Here is a 17,369-nt window from a genome sequence, read left to right on the forward strand (position 1 = left end):
TTGTTTGAGCCAGTTCTCCAAGAATGTTAATATATATTACCCTCAATTGTTTGTGGTAGGCCAACTATCCTATTGTTATTAAGTCTGGCCCTCACTTCCGAGTTCTCTGTCTACAGTCAGTCGTGCTTCCAACATTTCAGGAGGTCTTACATCCTCGCACATTAGTAAAGACCAGGGGGTAGCTAGCAACTTAACTTTGACGTGCCAGCAGTAGGCATCAAGAGCTTGATCTGAAGCCATTAGTGGCAACACTGATAAACAAATGAATCCACCTTAAAGGGTAGGATAATTTCACATTCTAGTCATCATTTCAATCTCCCCTCTGACTTGCTGCTTGTGGTTGTTCTGTCTAACGTTCCCCTTTACCAGCAACCATGAAATCATCTACAACTCAGTTAAAGAACAAAGTCAGCCACTGGTTATATAAGAATACAGACTTTTCCCTTAGTGACTATAGTAACAATCTCTTTATTTAAAGGATCAACTGGATTGGCCCAAGTGCCAAACAAATTGGGGGTGACTGTGTTTATCACCTTTAAGTATCCATAACTGGAACACCAACTACTTCCGAACAATCCAGGAAACACTAACGTTAACTTGCTTTGGAGGTGCCTTCAAGGCCAAAATTGGAATTAACGCTATCCATATGAATCCCTTTTTTATCTGGGATAGGGCATACATTACACCAAGAGCAAATAGTAGGGGTAAAAGGCTATAAAGAGATCTGCTAGAATTCTTGAATATGGCGGATGAGAGGCATTGGAGGATGGGACAAACCAGAGGGCCACTTTTGTAGGCTTGGGGCATGGTACAGTTATAGATTATGTCTTTCTCTCCGAACATATGAATACGTTAGCACACTCTGTGGGGAGCCTGAAAAATAGTTTTAGGGCAAGAGCCGCTTGTAAGTCAGCTATCTGGGAATCGAAAGCATAACTTATGGAAGAAATCTGGCAGAACTTGTCTAAGGCCTGAAAAGATAAAGAGCTTGGTGTTTTCTGGAAAATTATGAATGCCAACAAAAGCGGATGTGATACATCAAATGGCCATGGTACTAATAATAATGCCAATAGCTAGTTGGAGCATATTAGCCACATGTATTATTTTGGTGTGGATGGTGATGCCGCTACGCGGGAGGTCCCTACAATCTCTGGGACGTGATGGGGTCCCTATGGGCATATATTAATTGAACATTGAACCCATCATAGCTAATGTTTTAAACTCTGCCTTCAATACCAGTATTCCAACTTCATGGCAGACAGCTATATTCGTCCCTATTTATATAAAATCAGTAAACAAGACCCCAAGTGTTATAGGCCAATCCCGTTAATCGAAGCCTGCATTGAAAAGAACAAGGTGATTAATATGGTGACGTTTAGGTTTAGAGCAGGGTTGGGAACCCAAGGACAATGTTAGAACCTAACCATTGAAAATTATACTAGCACTTATAAAGGAAAAATATATATTTTTGGGGATCTCAGTAGCTCTTTCGACCAGGTCAACTGTTCAAACCTATAGGATATTTTGTTGTGCATGGGCATACCCGAAATTCTTGTAAAATGTTTTATGTTCTCGTCACAGTGGAGTGACTGCTTCTGTGAGGTATGGCTTGGAGGGGGAGCATACTGAACCCCTTGCCTTAGCCAGAGAAGTTCATGAAGGCTGTATCCTTGCCTCCACTATTTGTTTTGTACATTATTGGGTTGAGTCTCTTTCTGATTCATAGTGGCAAGTAACAGCTAAAGGTGGGAACCTTGTTTGTTCCTGCACTGCTTTATGAAGAAAATGCTGTCTTAATTGTCCATCACCAATGGTTTAAGATGCCTTGTTGATAGTTCTGTTATGGCCAACTTGGACTTCAAGACCAATTTTTAAAAAGCATATGGTCTGGGGCAGTCCACATCATAATCACTATGAAAGAAAAGTCTATCGCAAGAGTGAATGATTTCTCTTATTTGGAGGTGATCTTTGATGTTTGCAGCTCCTGGCTTTCTAGCCTTTCTCATAGGTGTCTCCATTTTAATCAGTCTGTGTGGACAGTCTTTGAGCTAGAGGTCAAGGTGGCAAACAAACCTGTGCTGCTATCATAGAAATTTACAAACACAAGTGTGTTCCAGTCCTGATCTATGGGGCTGCAATAGGAGGATATCAAAAACGTGAAAAAATACAACAGGAGAAGAATCGCTTTTGTAGGCAACTACTAGGACTCTCCATCTAGTCCGCACTTCTGAATGTACACATGAGGAGTTGGGACTTCCCTACATTGAGGAATCCATCATCTTGGTCTGCTCATTTTTTAGATTTCTTTATGGGTATATGAGCAGGCTAATTTGCACCAGATGGTCATCTGTGACTGTCAAGCCTGCGTGCAGGGCCCTAAAATTGAATGGTTACGTTCAGGAGCGGCCCGTGCAGGTAATAGCGTTGGGCGAGGTTGTGTGGGGAATTAACATCCGATGACGAGGGAAAATTAATTGGATTGGAATTGGTTTTTGTATAGGGCGATAGCTACCCGCAGGCGTCCTAGCGCTTAGCAGAATACAGGTGGGTGGAGCGGGTCGAATTTATCTGCTGCAGAGAAAGGTTTTTAGGTTTTCCCGGAAGTGCAGAATGTTAGGTTCTGAGCGGATAAAGATTGGGAGGGAGTTCCAGAGCCTTGCCGCGTTTGTTGAGAACATTCTTCCTCCACTCTTTTCTCTTTTGAACCTGGGTTTGATGACTTGATAGGCATGGGTCGACCTCAGCTGTCTGTTGGGGTGGTAGGGGGTGATCAAGGTGTGATTCAGGATTGCTCCTTTCCTCCAGTAGGCACGGTGGCCAATGCACATGCTTTTAAATGTCCTTCACCGGCAGCCAGTGAAGGGCTTATAGTTCAAATTTCACCGATTGGCGGCGGGGAATGCGCAGGAGAGTACGGGCAGCGCAGTTTTGAATCACCTGGAGTTTTTTCAGGGTTGATTCGGGGGCTCCTAGATATAGGGCATTTCCGAAGTCCAGCCGGGAGAGGATTAGGCCCTGGACCATGATCTGTCTGGCCTTGAAAGGGAGGAGCGGTAGGATCTTTCGGATGAGTCTAATAATGCCCATGCAGGTGGCAGATAATTTGGTTGCCTGGTGGCCGAAGGTTAATGCGTTGTCCAACCAAATTCCCAGGCTCTTGATGGTGTTCCTGGCTGGGGGTGCTGGGCCTAGTGCTGGCGGCCACAAAGAGTCAATGGATTTTTGTGGGGAGTTACCCAGTATTTATTTTATTTTATTTATTTTATTTATTTATAGAGTTTTATATAGCGCTGACAAGACCCGTGGGTATCAGAGCGCTTCACAAGGAAAGAAATACACATATCAACATTCAAATAGCATTGATAATAACAAATTGATCTGAGGTAGCAGGTACTATACTCAACGCTGTGATTAGCTATGAGTGTTCCTATTATCTGTGCAATTACCAGTAGGTGCTTAACATGTAAAGAAATGACATATAGACATTATATTAACATTAATAGTAACAAATAGATATGAGGTAGAAGGCAGTGTATTGTAGGGACGTGATTAGATATATATTCCCCTATTAAATGCCCAATTAGCAATAGATGACGAGCAGGCTGAGCTCAGGTCAGAAATATCCCATCTAGCTCGGTGGGGTAGGGTTATAAGGCATTCAAGTGCATCGCAAGGATGAAATGGGTAGATAAATACAATGAGGTAGCAGTTAAATGTTTGATTGTGAGATATAGTTATCGGTGTCTAGCCTCAGCTTGAACACGACAGCAGTCATGTTTCATGACGAGGAGCGACCTCCATTCTTGTAGGTGAACGTCTCAGTCATCTTAATTTTTCTATGTCGGGTATTTACTCATCAAGTGGCTCTTCAGTTCCCGTTTGAATGTCATGGTATTTTGAATCATCCTGATGTTTGGAGGGAGGGAGTTCCATATTCTGGGGGCCGCTCCGGAGAATGCTCGGTTGTAGGTCTTTTTCTTGTGGAAAAAGGCTGGTCGTAGTAGTAGTTCTTTAGCGCTTCTGGTTATTCTGTTACCCCCTGAAAGCTTAAGTTTCTTAGCCAGGTATCTAGGCGTGTTATGGTGGACCGCTTTGTGTGTAATGCAGGCCATCTTCATTTGGATTCTGGCCTCGTAAGGTAGCCAGTTTAGTGCTTTCAGGTGCGGGGAAATGTGATCGAATTTTCTCGTTCCCGTAATGAGTCTAGCCGCTGCGTTGAGGCAGGCTTTTAGTGTTGCTGTGGCTGTTTTCGGGAGACCCGCTAATGTGGTGCAGCCGTATTCGATCCTCGAGATGACTAGTGATTGGATAGCCAGTTTTAGATCCGACTCTGAGATAAAGGGTTTCACTTTCCTTAAGTAATTCAAATGGAAGCGGGCGCTCTTGGCCATTGCGTTAATATGATCTTTCATGTCGAGGTTTTCGTCTAGTATAATTCCAAGTGATTTGACTGAATTAACTAGGGTCGGGGTACAATTTAGCGCCGTCACCAGTTTGGACCATTCTTTAACTTCAGATTGGCTCTTTGTCGGTGAAATTAGCAAGAATTCTGTTTTCTGGGAATTCAGTTTCAGATGGTTTATTGTTAACCATCGCAAAGCTCTCTTTAGTGTTCTGTTCATTAGGTCGATGTCCTCAAGGGAGGCTATTTTTATGTATAGTTGCGTGTCGTCTGCATACATATGATAGGATACCTGTGATTCTTGAAGGATCTCCGTGAGAGGTTCAACATATAAGTTGAATAGATCTGGGGAGAGCGTTAATCCTTGTGGAACTCCGATTGCATTGGGGCTCGGGGCTGAGATTGCTTGGTTAACCAGGTATCGTTGAGTCCTGTTCTGTAGGAAAGAATTGAACCATTTCAGCACGTTCCCTGACAGACCCATCCTGTCTTGTAGTCTGGTCATTAGCAATTCATGCTTTACCGTGTCAAAGGCTGATGACAGGTCTAGGAGGATCAATAAGCATGTTTGATTTCGGTCTAGGGCTTGTAGGGCGTCATCAACAATATGCAGGATCGCAGTTTCAGTGCTGTGACCAGTTCTGAATCCTGATTGGCAATCGTCAAGTAGCGAAAATTTAGCGATGTGTTGACTTAGTTGGCCCTGCACGCATTTCTCAATGAGTTTGGCCAGTAGAGGGATGTTGGTCACTGGTCGGTAGTTGTTCGGGTCAGTTGCGTCAGCCGTCGGTTTTTTGAGGATGGGCATTATCTGCCCTGTTTTTAGGCAGTCCGGGAGGGTCCCTTGTGTAAGTGAGGCATTTATTATATCGGTCCATATCGGAACTAGAGTGTGGCTGACTTCTCTTACACATTTTCCCGGTAGAGGGTCTTGGTAGTGGTTGTTTGGCTTATGTTCCGCCAGCGTTTTGGCGATTTTTCCCTGGTCGTATAATTCAAATGTGTCCCATTTCGCCTTATTTTTTGTATGAGGACCCTCTGCTGAGACGATGGCCTCATTTTTAGGTGGAGGAAGGGTCATAATGTTAGTTGCTGCATTTGTGAGTTCAACTTCTAGCACTTTGGATTTTTCCGTGAAGTGTGCAGAGAATTCCTCGCAGCTTATGGGTGTTTTTGTCTTCTCATGAACCGTTTTGGCCAGTTTATTCGACTGTAGTTTTAAAATCTCGAAGAGCTTTCGAGGTCTATTTAAGGCACTGTCCAATTCAGATCTGATAAATTCTTTTTTGGAGTTGATAATCTTTTTGTTATATTCTTTCCTTGTCTTTCTGAGGGCTTTCAGTTGAGGGGAGGAGGGATGCTGTCTCCATTTCCTTTCGGCCATTCTCAGTTTGCGCCTATCCTCATTCAGTGATTCATTGAACCAAGGGTTTTTTGGTTTCTCTGCGACTTTTTTCAGTTTTTGGGGCATGGTGTCATTAACGATATTGCCAATTGAGGTTAGGTAGTGGTCAGTCATCTCATTAACATTCTGCTTATTGTTGGGTGGTTTCAGGTCTGTCTCACACCTTTCGACCAGTAGATCGATATTCGCCTCTTTTGTGTCTCTAATCAGTTTCTTGAGATTGCGTGGTTGCACGGTCCTGCCCTTTTTCATTGTAGGTAACGTGAATGTTATGGTATGATGCTCCGACCAATCACATGGGTCTATAGCGAGGATTGATGCCTCATCCTTTCTTGAAATAATCCAGTCTAAGGTCGCTCCATGTGAGTGCGTGGGTTGGTTGCAAGATTGTATAAGTTTTAGCTCACTGAGGAAGTCTTTGAGCGAGTTGACCAGTTTGTCATTGCCGTCATCCCAGTGGAGGTTAAAGTCGCCCAGGAATATGTTATTGACCTCCGAATTAGAGTTGGTCGTTATGATCTCCATCAGTTGCTCGGCGAACTTTGCGTTCCATTAGCTCTGTCTTGTCGCCGTTCAGTTTCAGGTAGGACTGGCTCAACCAGGTACATACTGCTTCCATGCAACCTCTGAGATCACTAGGATAAGAGGAGGGATGAGTCAGGGTAACCACCAATTGCGTGTCATCCGCGTAGGACACGACTTGAACGCCGAAAGGGCAAATTATTTCTGCGAGGGGGTGCATGTAAATGTTAAACAGTGTAGGGCTTAGGGACGAACCCTGGGGGACCCCACAACTGAGTGGTTTACTGGGCGAGGTGGTATTGCCCTCACAGACTCGGAATGAGCGCTCTGATAGAAATGATTGTAGCCAGGCCACTGCTGTGGAAGTTATCCCTAGCTCTGACATTCTGTGACGCAAGATGTCATGATTCACAGTGTGGAAGGCGGCACTGAGGTCCAATAAGATAATGGCCGCAGTGCCGCCCTGATCCACAATCGTTCTAGCTCCTTCTGTTACAGCTAGTAAAGCGGTTTCTGTTCCGTGCATGGGACGGAACCCAGTCTGTGAAGAGTCCAGTAAGTTATTTGCTTCCAGGAATTCTGTGAGGGATTGATTAACGTGCTTTTCTCCGATTTTGGTTATCCACGGTAACCGGGAAATCGGGCGGTAATTCCCCGGGTTCATCTGCTCTAAATTAGGTTTTTTCAGGAGGGCCTTAACTGTAGCCTGTTTCCACTTCCGGGGGACAAGCCCTGAAGATAGAGAGTTGTTAATCCGGTTCCGGATGGTGGGAAGGATGGTAGGGGTAATTGTTCTGAGGAAATGGGCTGGGGCTGGGTCACTGGGAGATCCAGACTTTACCTGTAGTATTATGGTTTCCAGGCTGGTAGACTCCAGAGGTGGGAAGGTTTCTAGGGTGGTATGTGGGGGCGGTCTGGTGTCCTGCTATTCTGTTTGGGGTGAGGGGGTAGGGGGAAGGAGGAGTAGATCGTAGCTATTTTGTTGTAGAAGTAGTCGGCCTGTTCATTGCAGCGAGTTTGAGCAGTCAGAGTGTCTGGTAGCTTATTGGGAAATTTGAGCAGGCTTTTCGCGATATGATATATCTCCTTGGGTTTAGATGCTGCTTCATTTATTTTATTTTCGTAGAAGATTGCTTGAGCTTTTTTTATGTCGTTTTTATAGATTTTTGTGGCAGCCCGATATTCATTTTTGCCGGTTTCTGAATAGTCAAGCCGCCATTCTTTTGCATTCTTTCTTAAGAGCGCGCAGGTCCTGTGAGTACCAGGGTGCATTTTTTGGTCTCTGTTTGGGTTTGATGTCCTTGAATGGGATAGTAAGGTCTAAGGAGGTGGTGATCCAGTTATTGAAGTTGTCATTGCTGACAATCGGGTTGGGGTTGTTTTCTGGGACAGAGGCTTCCAGTGTGGTTGTCCACAGGTTGGTATTAAGTTGTGACCATTTGCGGTCTCTGCTGGAAGCAGGGGGGGGGGGGGGGGGGGGGGGGGGGGCGTGACCCTGAGGGTGCCCAGGTAAATGGGATCAGAAAGTGGTCCGTCCATGGGAGGGGGATGGATGGACTAACTGTGAGATTGGTACAGTTCCTAAAGATTGGGTCCAGTAGGTGAACTTTTTCGTGGGTGGGTTGCAGCACTAGCTGGGAGAGTTCTAGTGCCTCTAGATTATTACGTAGTTCGGCGGCTGCCGAGTCCAGGGGGGTCATCCAGGTGCACATTTAGGTCACGTAATAAGGTGTAATTAGGTGCGGAGCAGACTCCACTGGCTACCTCCGGTGCGAGTTGGTTTATAAAGTTAGTTGAGTGGTCGATAAATAAGAGTCCCTGAGAATGTGCATGTGGGGGAGAAGTCCAGCGAGAAAGTGAGGTGTTCGCAGCTGGATAGGTTAGTTGGAGAGGAGCGGCAGGTGTAGCACTTCTTGTAAATGATAGCTATGCCGCCGCCTTTTCCAGAAGAACAATCAACCCGAAGTATTTAGTATTATTCAGGGAGTGCTTGAATGACATCGGGGTCAGAATCTGTTTGTAGCCATGTCTCCGTGAGAAAAATGACATCGGGTTCTTTGTCAGAGATCAGCAGAGATATTACTGCGGCATGTTTAGGGAGGGATCTGCAGTTCAGCAGGAACATATGGTATGAAGGGGGGGTGTTGTTGGTTAGCTTTGATACTTACAGTGTGGGCAGCTGAAGAGTTTTGTGGTGGGATTCCAGGATGCGAGGCAGTGGTCGTTGGTGTGGCCTCGTAGTTGATGTAACGTGCTGGAGGAATAATGGATGGATTTATTTTGGCCAGCGGTCGTGGCCCCTGTTCCTGGCCTGTCGCGGACGGGCGCAGGCGGGCTTGCCTTTGGCGCGCCTTCGGCGTCCCGCCAGCGCCACCTCTGCGCCCATCCGCTGCGCCTCCTGGGAAGGGGAATCATTTTGTAGTGGCGAGGGCGTGAGGGTGGGAGGGGCCTAGCACAGGTCAGTTTGATCGTGTTCCTCACCCAAGATGGCGGGCCCGGAAAAGCTAATGCGGCAGGTGAGCCGGAGGCTCAGTCGATTTCTCGAGGGGGGGGGCAGGATCCGCTCTCACTCAGCGGCGACCTGAATTGTAAGTAGCAATTGAAATAAGTGATTTTTAAAAAGTGCAATTTCTCCAAGAATCGGTTTCTTAGTGTGCGTTTAAATACAATAGTGGGCTTTTCAATTCAAGCGACAAAGTTTTTAAGCACAGTCCCGGCTTCCGCCTCGGGACCAAAACAACACACCACACTCACTCGTAACCATTATTTATATAATTCTGCCTCGTCGTCTGTTGAGTACCCTCCCTCCCCTCACCCCGCTTCACTGCTCTTACCTGCACGGGCAACTCCTGGTTAAGTTATATCAACAATATTACGGAAGCTTTGGGTAGTCCTGAATTGTTTACTTCCCCACATTTGACTTTTATAGGAGGTGCCTATAGAGTCAAAAAACTATGTGTCTTTCTGTAGGGCAAATCTAGAAGATGAACAATACAAGAAAGCTATTGTCGGGGACTATGCTATGATTGAAACTTGTGACGGAGTCGAACCGTATTTAAATCGTGTGAAAAACAGTGGGGAAAGATCATTGCTTGTCAAATTTCCGTTAAGTACCATCACAAGCTACTTGTATTTTCCTCTTGGTCAATATGATTCAGCGTCCATCTTTTTTTTCAGTTTAGAAAGCTTTATTAAAAGAAATAGAAAAAACATGTTCCATTGGATAACAAGGAATAAGAATGAAAAACAAATGGTGAAAAACCCAAGACATCATACATTTTCGGGATTAAAAACCAATATTGAGAATAAAAAAAGATCAAAGAGTACCATAATAAAATTAGCACATTTGCTTTTGAGTTTTAAAGAACAGAGAAGGGGTGAAAGAATGAAGGAGGAAAGAAAAAAGGGAAGAAAAGAGGAGAGAAGAGAGAAAAAAGAGAAGAACAAAAAGGAAAGGAGGAAAGGAGATAAAAGGTATCAGCAATCATATCATATAATCTAGTAAAACCTTCCAATAACAAATAGAACAGAATTGCACTTAGCAATATACAATCATACATTATGAACATTATAAAAAGGAATAAACACAGCACTCACAGCAGCTATAAAACAATGTTACTATTCTTGGCATGCAATGCAGAGGAGACCAGAAGGCCTCTTTACGAATAAGCTGCTGGGAGGTGGTTACATAAGCTCTATCAAGCCTTGATGGTGGCATAAAAGATTCCACAAGGCGGAAAAGGAGACTTTGGAGGCGTCCTTCCAATTAGAAGTTATAACCTGAAAGGCAACAGCAATGGATAAATATATAAATGAGCCAAGTTTACGAGCACCAAACCTGCGTATAGAATTACTACCCAAAAATATGGACTGCATATGAAAAAGAAAATTAGTGGAACAAATAGAGGAAATTGACTTGCACACTTCTGTCAAAAAAGTAGAAATGATGGGGCAAAGAAAAAAGGAATGAATATATGTGCCATGAGTATTCTTACAGGACCAACAATTAGGAGATGGATCAGAGCTCAATTTAGAAACAGCTAATGGGGTTAAAGATAATTTCTGATAAAAATAATAGAGCGTTTGACTGGTGCTGGCATTGCATGAAGTATGGTGTATCCAAGCCCAAATGAAGTGTGTATAGAAAAAATTTGTTGCAAATCCGTTTCCCATAAAAGTTCAATCTTGCTCTTGGGACAAGTGGGTAGAGAAAAAAAAGATGTATTTGTAAATGAGAGGCAAGGACTAAAGGAGGGAGGTAGGTAACAATTGTATAGAAGGGTCAAGTGAAGAGGAGGAGATATCAGAGAAAAGAGAAAGCCGTTGAGTTAAAATCAGTCTCCAAGAGTCAAACTAAGAAAGAGACGTAACGGATATATTATATTTAGATTGGATTTCCTGAAAAGATAAAAGCTGCGTATAATTTATTAAGTATTTAACCTGTGAAATCCCTTTGCTAATCTTTCCAGAAGATAGTACGGTTAGAAATTTTAATAGACTTATTATGCCAGATATAGGAATCCAGAAATAGCTGAAGTGGTGAACGCGATTTAATAAGAATCGGAGAGAGAGTAGATAGAAGATATGGGATAGTAGAAGATTTGAACGAGTGAGGAGGATGAAGAAAGATGGCTGACGAGGAAAAGGGGAATGGATGAATAACGGATTCCTCCAATTTATACCATACTGATAAGGGAGGGTCACCTGAAGAGGAAAGATAAGGCAAAAGTTGCAGAATTAGGAAGGAGAAATTATATTGTCGAAAATTAGGAAAATTAACCCCACCCCTATCTTTAGGTGCAGACAAAGCAGAAAGAGAGATGTGACCTTTCCGATTATTCCAAAGAAATTTACTCAGGATACTGTTAAGATTCTTAAAAAACTTTGAAGGAAGTTGTACCGGTAACATGGAGAGGTAGAAATTAATTACTGGAAGCATCATCTTGGAGGTATCCAACCTGCCCCACCAGGACAGAAATAAAGAGGACCATTTCCCCACCATGTCAGAAATATTTGTTAAAACATCATCCAAGTTAAGTTTAACTGTCTTAGCAATTGAAGAAGAATATTTTATGCCTAGACAAGTAATGCAATTAGTAAAGTCCAAACCTTCAAACATACTTCTAAGGCAGTGTTTATTTAACGGAAGAATTTCAGACTTCGAAAAATTATATCCATACAGGTCAGCATAAGAAGACAAAGGTCGATAAAAGTGGATAAAGAGGTAGAGGGATTGGATATATATAGCAAAATATCATCGGCATACTTCGATAGATTTATGAGTAAAACCCCGAAAGGCAAGATTTTCTAAGGGAGTGAAGAAAAGGTTCAAGAGACAGAATGAAAAGCAAAGGAGACAAAGGACAACCTTGACAAGTGCCTCGTTGGAGATGAAAATAAGGAGATTGGAAACCATTAACAAAGACCAAAGTGGTAGGGCAGGAATACAACAAACTAATAAGGGATAAAATAACAGGACCGAATCCATGCCACTAAAGGGCATGCATCATAAAGAGCCAATGAATGCGGTCAAAAGCTTTCTCCGCATCTAGAGTGATAGCAGCGACCGGGGTGGAGCTTTTGGAAGCAAGATGTATAATATTCAAAAAAGTTCTAGAACTGTCTGCAATTGTTCTACCCTTGACAACCCCTGTTTGCTCATAACCAATCAAATCGGGGATGACATTATTAATACGAAGAGCATGGACCTTAGCAAAAATCTTACAGTCTAAATTGATTAAAGAAATAGGGCGATAATTATCACAAGAAGGAGGATCCTTGCCCTTCTTAGGAATTAGACAAATCATAGCTTTGAGAAAGGAACCACAAGCTTCTTTGTGAGACATAAAATGTTGGAATAAAGATAAAAGATGAGGAAGTAAAATTTGTGAGAAATGAAGCCATCCGGGCCAGGGGATTTATCCTTTGGTAATTGGGCTAGGGCGGACTTAAGTTCAGGAAGAGAAATATCCCTTTCTAATATGGAGCAATCAAGAAGCGAAGAGGGACGTTGAGGGAGAGCTTAAAAAAAAAGTCTCAAGCCTCATCAGAAGGAGAGGTTTCTGGAGTGTATAGCGTCTTATAAAAATCAGTGAAACAGTTTAATATTTCATCATCCTTGAAATGGTCAACACCACCATTATCAGTAATTGTAACTGCCTTAAAACATTGGGATTTTACCTTTAAATAAATGGCCAGTAGTTTGCCAGCTCTATTGCTACCTCATAGAATTGAGGGTTAATATTGAGTAGGGTACCAGAAGCCTCCTCCGTCAAAGACAACTTACCCTGGCTTAACTTTTTTAAAGCATCCTCATTGTGAGACGTAAAGTAAGCGTGTTTGAGATGTTTAATAAAGGCTAACAGGGAAGCGGAATCCTTCCTACACGGTTTCTTTTTAGACTCAACATATTCAATGATGAATCCTCTGGCTGTTGCCTTGAAGGCATCCCATACAGTGGGAAAAGGAATATCCTGAGTAGCGTTCCTAACGAAGCACTCTGGCAAGAATTCTTTAAAACGCTCCAGAAACCTATGATCCTTGAGTAAATAATTATTGAAGCGCCATCTGCGTGACTTGGAGGGTTCAGAACGGAGGTCCAGACTAATCAAAACTGGAGCATGATCAGAAATAAAAATAGACCCAATATCAGCATGGATTAGGTTAGGAAGGAGATGAGAACTCAAAAAAAAAATCTATTTTAGAAGAAGATTTGTGAGTAGGAGAATAGAAAGTGTATTCTAACGTGTCCGGATGAGATATTCTCCATGCATCAACCAAACCCCTCGAATGAATTGTAGTCATGAAGCTTTTTTGCATTTTGTTGGGAATGTACCTAGCGTGGACTTCCTATCCGTGAAAGGATCCATGACCTGATTGCAATTCAGCGTCCATCTTAATTGCTCCCTGTGATGAAGTTTCCATTCAAACTCTGGCGCAATTTATGTAATTTCGTAAATATTATGTGTCACTTGAGCATACATATTTACTGCAAGTTTTCAAATCATTTGGTTTTCATCAGCACAGCCCTGCAGTATATTTTTTACGTATATTATATGCAATTCGTTTGCGTAACAAGATGAACTTTTAAAGCTTGTTATATGGAAACAATCGAATAAAGCTTGTGTTTGATTGAATTTCCAGTTTAGCATTATGATTCCATTAGATAAATTGAACTCACCACCCATAGGTTGTCTCTGGTCTTATGGGTTGGACATTTTATGTAATAAAGGGTGTGACGTATGCAGACTGCCACAGGGCCCTCCCCACCTTTTCCTCACAATTTTCACAATGCTTTCCTTAGTGGGCCCGCATGATTTCTAATACATTCCTGACTCAGGGGACCACTGGGCAATGGCCACACTGGCTGGTGAGAGTTACCCATCAGGGAAATTGGCAGGGACACAAGGGGAGATGTACCCGTCACTGCAATGAATATTCAAGGGACATTATGGCCTCTGCTGATAGTGTAATTATCCATACTGGAGCTTCAATACTGGAGCATCAACACTTCACTCCGCCTAAGCTTAGGGCCATGCAACTATTCATGTAAAGTGAAGATTTGTGTACTACAATGGACCCTGTCCATACCACTCTGTGAGGAAGTGGTTATCGGACAGAGCCACCCAGGTGCGGAAAATATATACAGGCATGTGTAACTGAGAAGATGGCAAACTGGCATTTTGGGGGGTGAATGGAGAAGAGGGTGGAGGGACTGTTCATGTTGACACTGCCACTCTGTGTCTGTTGTTACCTGTCCTATCTTTAGCGAAATTTCAATAAAAGATTTGAGTAAAAAAATTGGGGCATTTATCGGTGGAGTCCCATTTATCAGAGGTGAGAGGTATCTAGCTCCTCGTGCAGGGGGGCTGGGGGCTCCATGCTTATGGGACAGTGCATGCATTTATAATGGAACAGCATTGAATGAAACACATTTTTGTTGAGAATTGTTTTATTTTTGTTTCCTTGTAGGTTGTCTCCGAAGCCACTGGTGCTGGTTGGACATTTCTTCGCTGTTGCACTTTATGCCGTGTACTTCTGCTTTAAGTCAGAACCATGGCTGACAAAACCACGAGCCTTTTACAAAAGTGGGGCCGTTCTCTACAAGGCCTGCTCCGTTTTATTTCCTCTCATCTACTCGGAAATGAAGTACTTGATATATTAAATTTAATGGGAAAATGAAAGGCGAGAGACAGGACTTCCCATGCCTTTACATTGTGTCAGTACAATTTACTACGGGGCATATTTAAATTGTCTTGGAGAGCAGCGCAGTAAGTCACATTGCTGCACTGTACTGCATGACAGTGAAAGGGCAAGGACGCACCATATTTAAGGCATATGGTGAATGGAAGGAGCACCTTTCTGCACAAAAACAATCCCCTGAGGAAAATTTCTCTTTCTATGTGTGCTGCACACATAGAAAGAAGAAGTAACGAGGAGAAATAAATATATTTATTCTCGTTGCGCCTGGGAAGGTTTATCTTCTTTGCATGGAAGTTGCGTGGGAGCATCCACGCAATCCCCAAGGAGCGCCTTTCCCAAGGCAGAGTAAGGCAACGCAGTGATTTGCGCTGCATTGCTTTACACCCGATTTATGGAGCCACTCAGGCCCACGCAAATTGGCGTTGCATGGCTTTCGAAATCTAACTTAAGGTTTGCATTGCACATGTACCATGTTGCGTGATGCAAAAGCAACGCAAACTGGGTCATAAATATGCCTCCAAATTTTTACCTTAGAGAAAATATACAAAAATGAAGGTGTATGAGTTGCCTGATTAAATGTATTTTCAACATTTTTGTAAATATGTAGATATTTGTAAAAGTGATCCATCACTCTGTTACTCACTGGGGAGCAAAATGTACTGTTTACATGGATTACATATATTGAAGCAGTGGTACTAAACTTATTTTACAAACTGACAACATTCCTCTTTCTGGGCTCTTGGCATTTATGACCTACTTGTTTTGCCTACTATATTTTTGGTATTTAAACAATGTACATATTCTGTTATGCCTTCATATATTTCCAAAATATTTAAGCTGTGAATTTTTTGTAATAATAAAACAGATCATTTCACCAGCCTTGTAGTTGTCTTAGGGGGAAAGACCTTTAAAACAAGAGCACAGTTATGCCAGCGCTTATCACAATCTGCAGCAGAGAGCATTTTTGTAAGATGCTCTTATAACCTCAGGGCCATATTTGTGAGCTTCTTTGCCAAATGAAAAGTGAGATTTATGAAGCCATGCAAGGCCATCTTACGTGACCCTGCGCAACTTCATAAATCTCGAGTAATGTAACAAAGCACAAATCGCTGCATTGCGTTACTCTAAGCAAGAGGCGTTTCCATGGGTTTTGCGTGGGTGTTCCCACACAACATCCATGGATTTTGACACATTCCCAGATTTACAAGAACAGTTAAACCTGGGAATGTGCCAAAAAGATACACCTCCCAATGTTTGGCATAACGAGGAGAAATAGCATTTCTCCTCGTTTTTCCTCTTTTTATGTGTGCTGCATTGTGCAGCATACATACACAGAGGAAAAAGCCTCCTCGAATTGTTTTTGTGCAGGAGGTTGCCCCTTCCTGCACAATAAACAATACTGCATGCAACGGAGGCACCCTTTCACAGGTATCCCATCGTGTGCCAGTGCAGGGGGGAAAGTCAGGAAAGCGCCGTATCCCTTAATTACAAAAACAACAAGTGATGGACTGAATGTGGATCAATGTCACACACTCCCCCAGTCAAAAGATCTGGGCCCAAATCCATCGTTTTTTTGCACTCCACACCACCCTGGGTTAGACAATGGCGATATGCAAATCAGCTCTGACCCTGTTGCCCCATGGAAACAGTCCAGTCCGAACTACAAAAGCCATGTCCTTCCCAGAACGGAATCAAGCATCCGAGGACCGGACCAGTTTTGAGGTAACACCTCTCATCAGCCCGGCTAGCTTGACTCCAAGTGGTGTGGAGTGCCTGGGACCCACGCAAAAAACGATGGATTTAGGCCCAGATCCTTGTACTGGGGTGAATGTAAGACATTGATCTACATTCTGTCCATCAAATTGTTTTTTGAAAATTTCTCCCTGAGTGTACTGGGGTAGCTCAGACGTGGGTCCCAGAGCCTCCACACCACTGGAGTCAAGCTAGCCGGGCTGATGAGAGGTGTTACCTCGAAACCGGTCCGGTCCTCGGGTGCTTGATTCCGGTCTGGGAAAGATATGGCTGTTGTAGTTCGGACTGGACTGTTCCCATGGGGCACAGGGTCAGAGCTGATTTGCATAAAGCCATTATCTGACCCAGGGTGGTGTGGAGTGCAAAAAACGATGGATTTAGGCCCAGATCCTTGTACTGGGGTGAATGTAAGACATTGATCTACATTCTGTCCATCAAATTGTTTTTTGAAATTTTCTCCCTGAGTGTACTGGGGTAGCTCGGACGTGGGTCCCAGAGCCTCCACACCACTGGAGTCAAGCTAGCCGGGCTGATGAGAGGTGTTACCTCGAAACCGGTCCGGTCCTCGGATGCTTGATTCCGGTCTGGGAAAGATATGGCTGTTGTAGTTCGGACTGGACTGTTCCCATGGGGCACAGGGTCAGAGCTGATTTGCATAAAGCCATTATCTGACCCAGGGTGGTGTGGAGTGCAAAAAACGATGGATTTAGGCCCAGATCCTTGTACTGGGGTGAATGTAAGACATTGATCTACATTCTGTCCATCAAATTGTTTTTTGAAATTGTATCCCTTAATTATGGCGCATTCCTGCCCTTTCCCGTAACGCAGCTCAGCAAGGTGACTTGCTGCGCTGCAGTGCGCCACTTTTTCATAAATGTGCCCCTCAATGTCCAAAGCAACTATGCTAAATGAGAATCCGTTAAGCTGCGTAAAATTCAGCTTCAAAAAATAAAAAGAATTATCTTGAACTAAGGGACATTTGCCTGCATGGCCCTTTGTACCGGTGTGCTGCTTTTGAGGGACGTTTATGCCTTTTTATGTGTTCTATGTTGCACAAAAAATGAAAGAGGTAAAAAAAAATGTGCA

General features: G+C 43.3%; 1 protein-coding gene across 1 annotated transcript in view; it reads left to right on the forward strand.

Annotated features, from left to right (window-relative positions):
• The window catches only part of SQLE (squalene epoxidase), a 129,940-nt gene extending 114,532 nt beyond the window's left edge, over positions 1 to 15,408 (forward strand). Inside the window, exon 11 of the mRNA XM_086966204.1 lies at positions 14,301 to 15,408. Within this exon, the coding sequence (XP_086822330.1) occupies positions 14,301 to 14,493 (193 nt within the window). The 3' untranslated portion in view covers positions 14,494 to 15,408. The remainder of the gene's footprint in view (positions 1 to 14,300) is intronic.
• Positions 15,409 to 17,369: the final 1,961 nt, after the last annotated feature.

The sequence above is a fragment of the Lissotriton vulgaris genome, chromosome 4_1 (assembly GCF_964263255.1).
Source record: "Lissotriton vulgaris chromosome 4_1, aLisVul1.2, whole genome shotgun sequence".
In the NCBI taxonomy this organism is placed as follows: Eukaryota; Metazoa; Chordata; class Amphibia; order Caudata; family Salamandridae; genus Lissotriton; species Lissotriton vulgaris.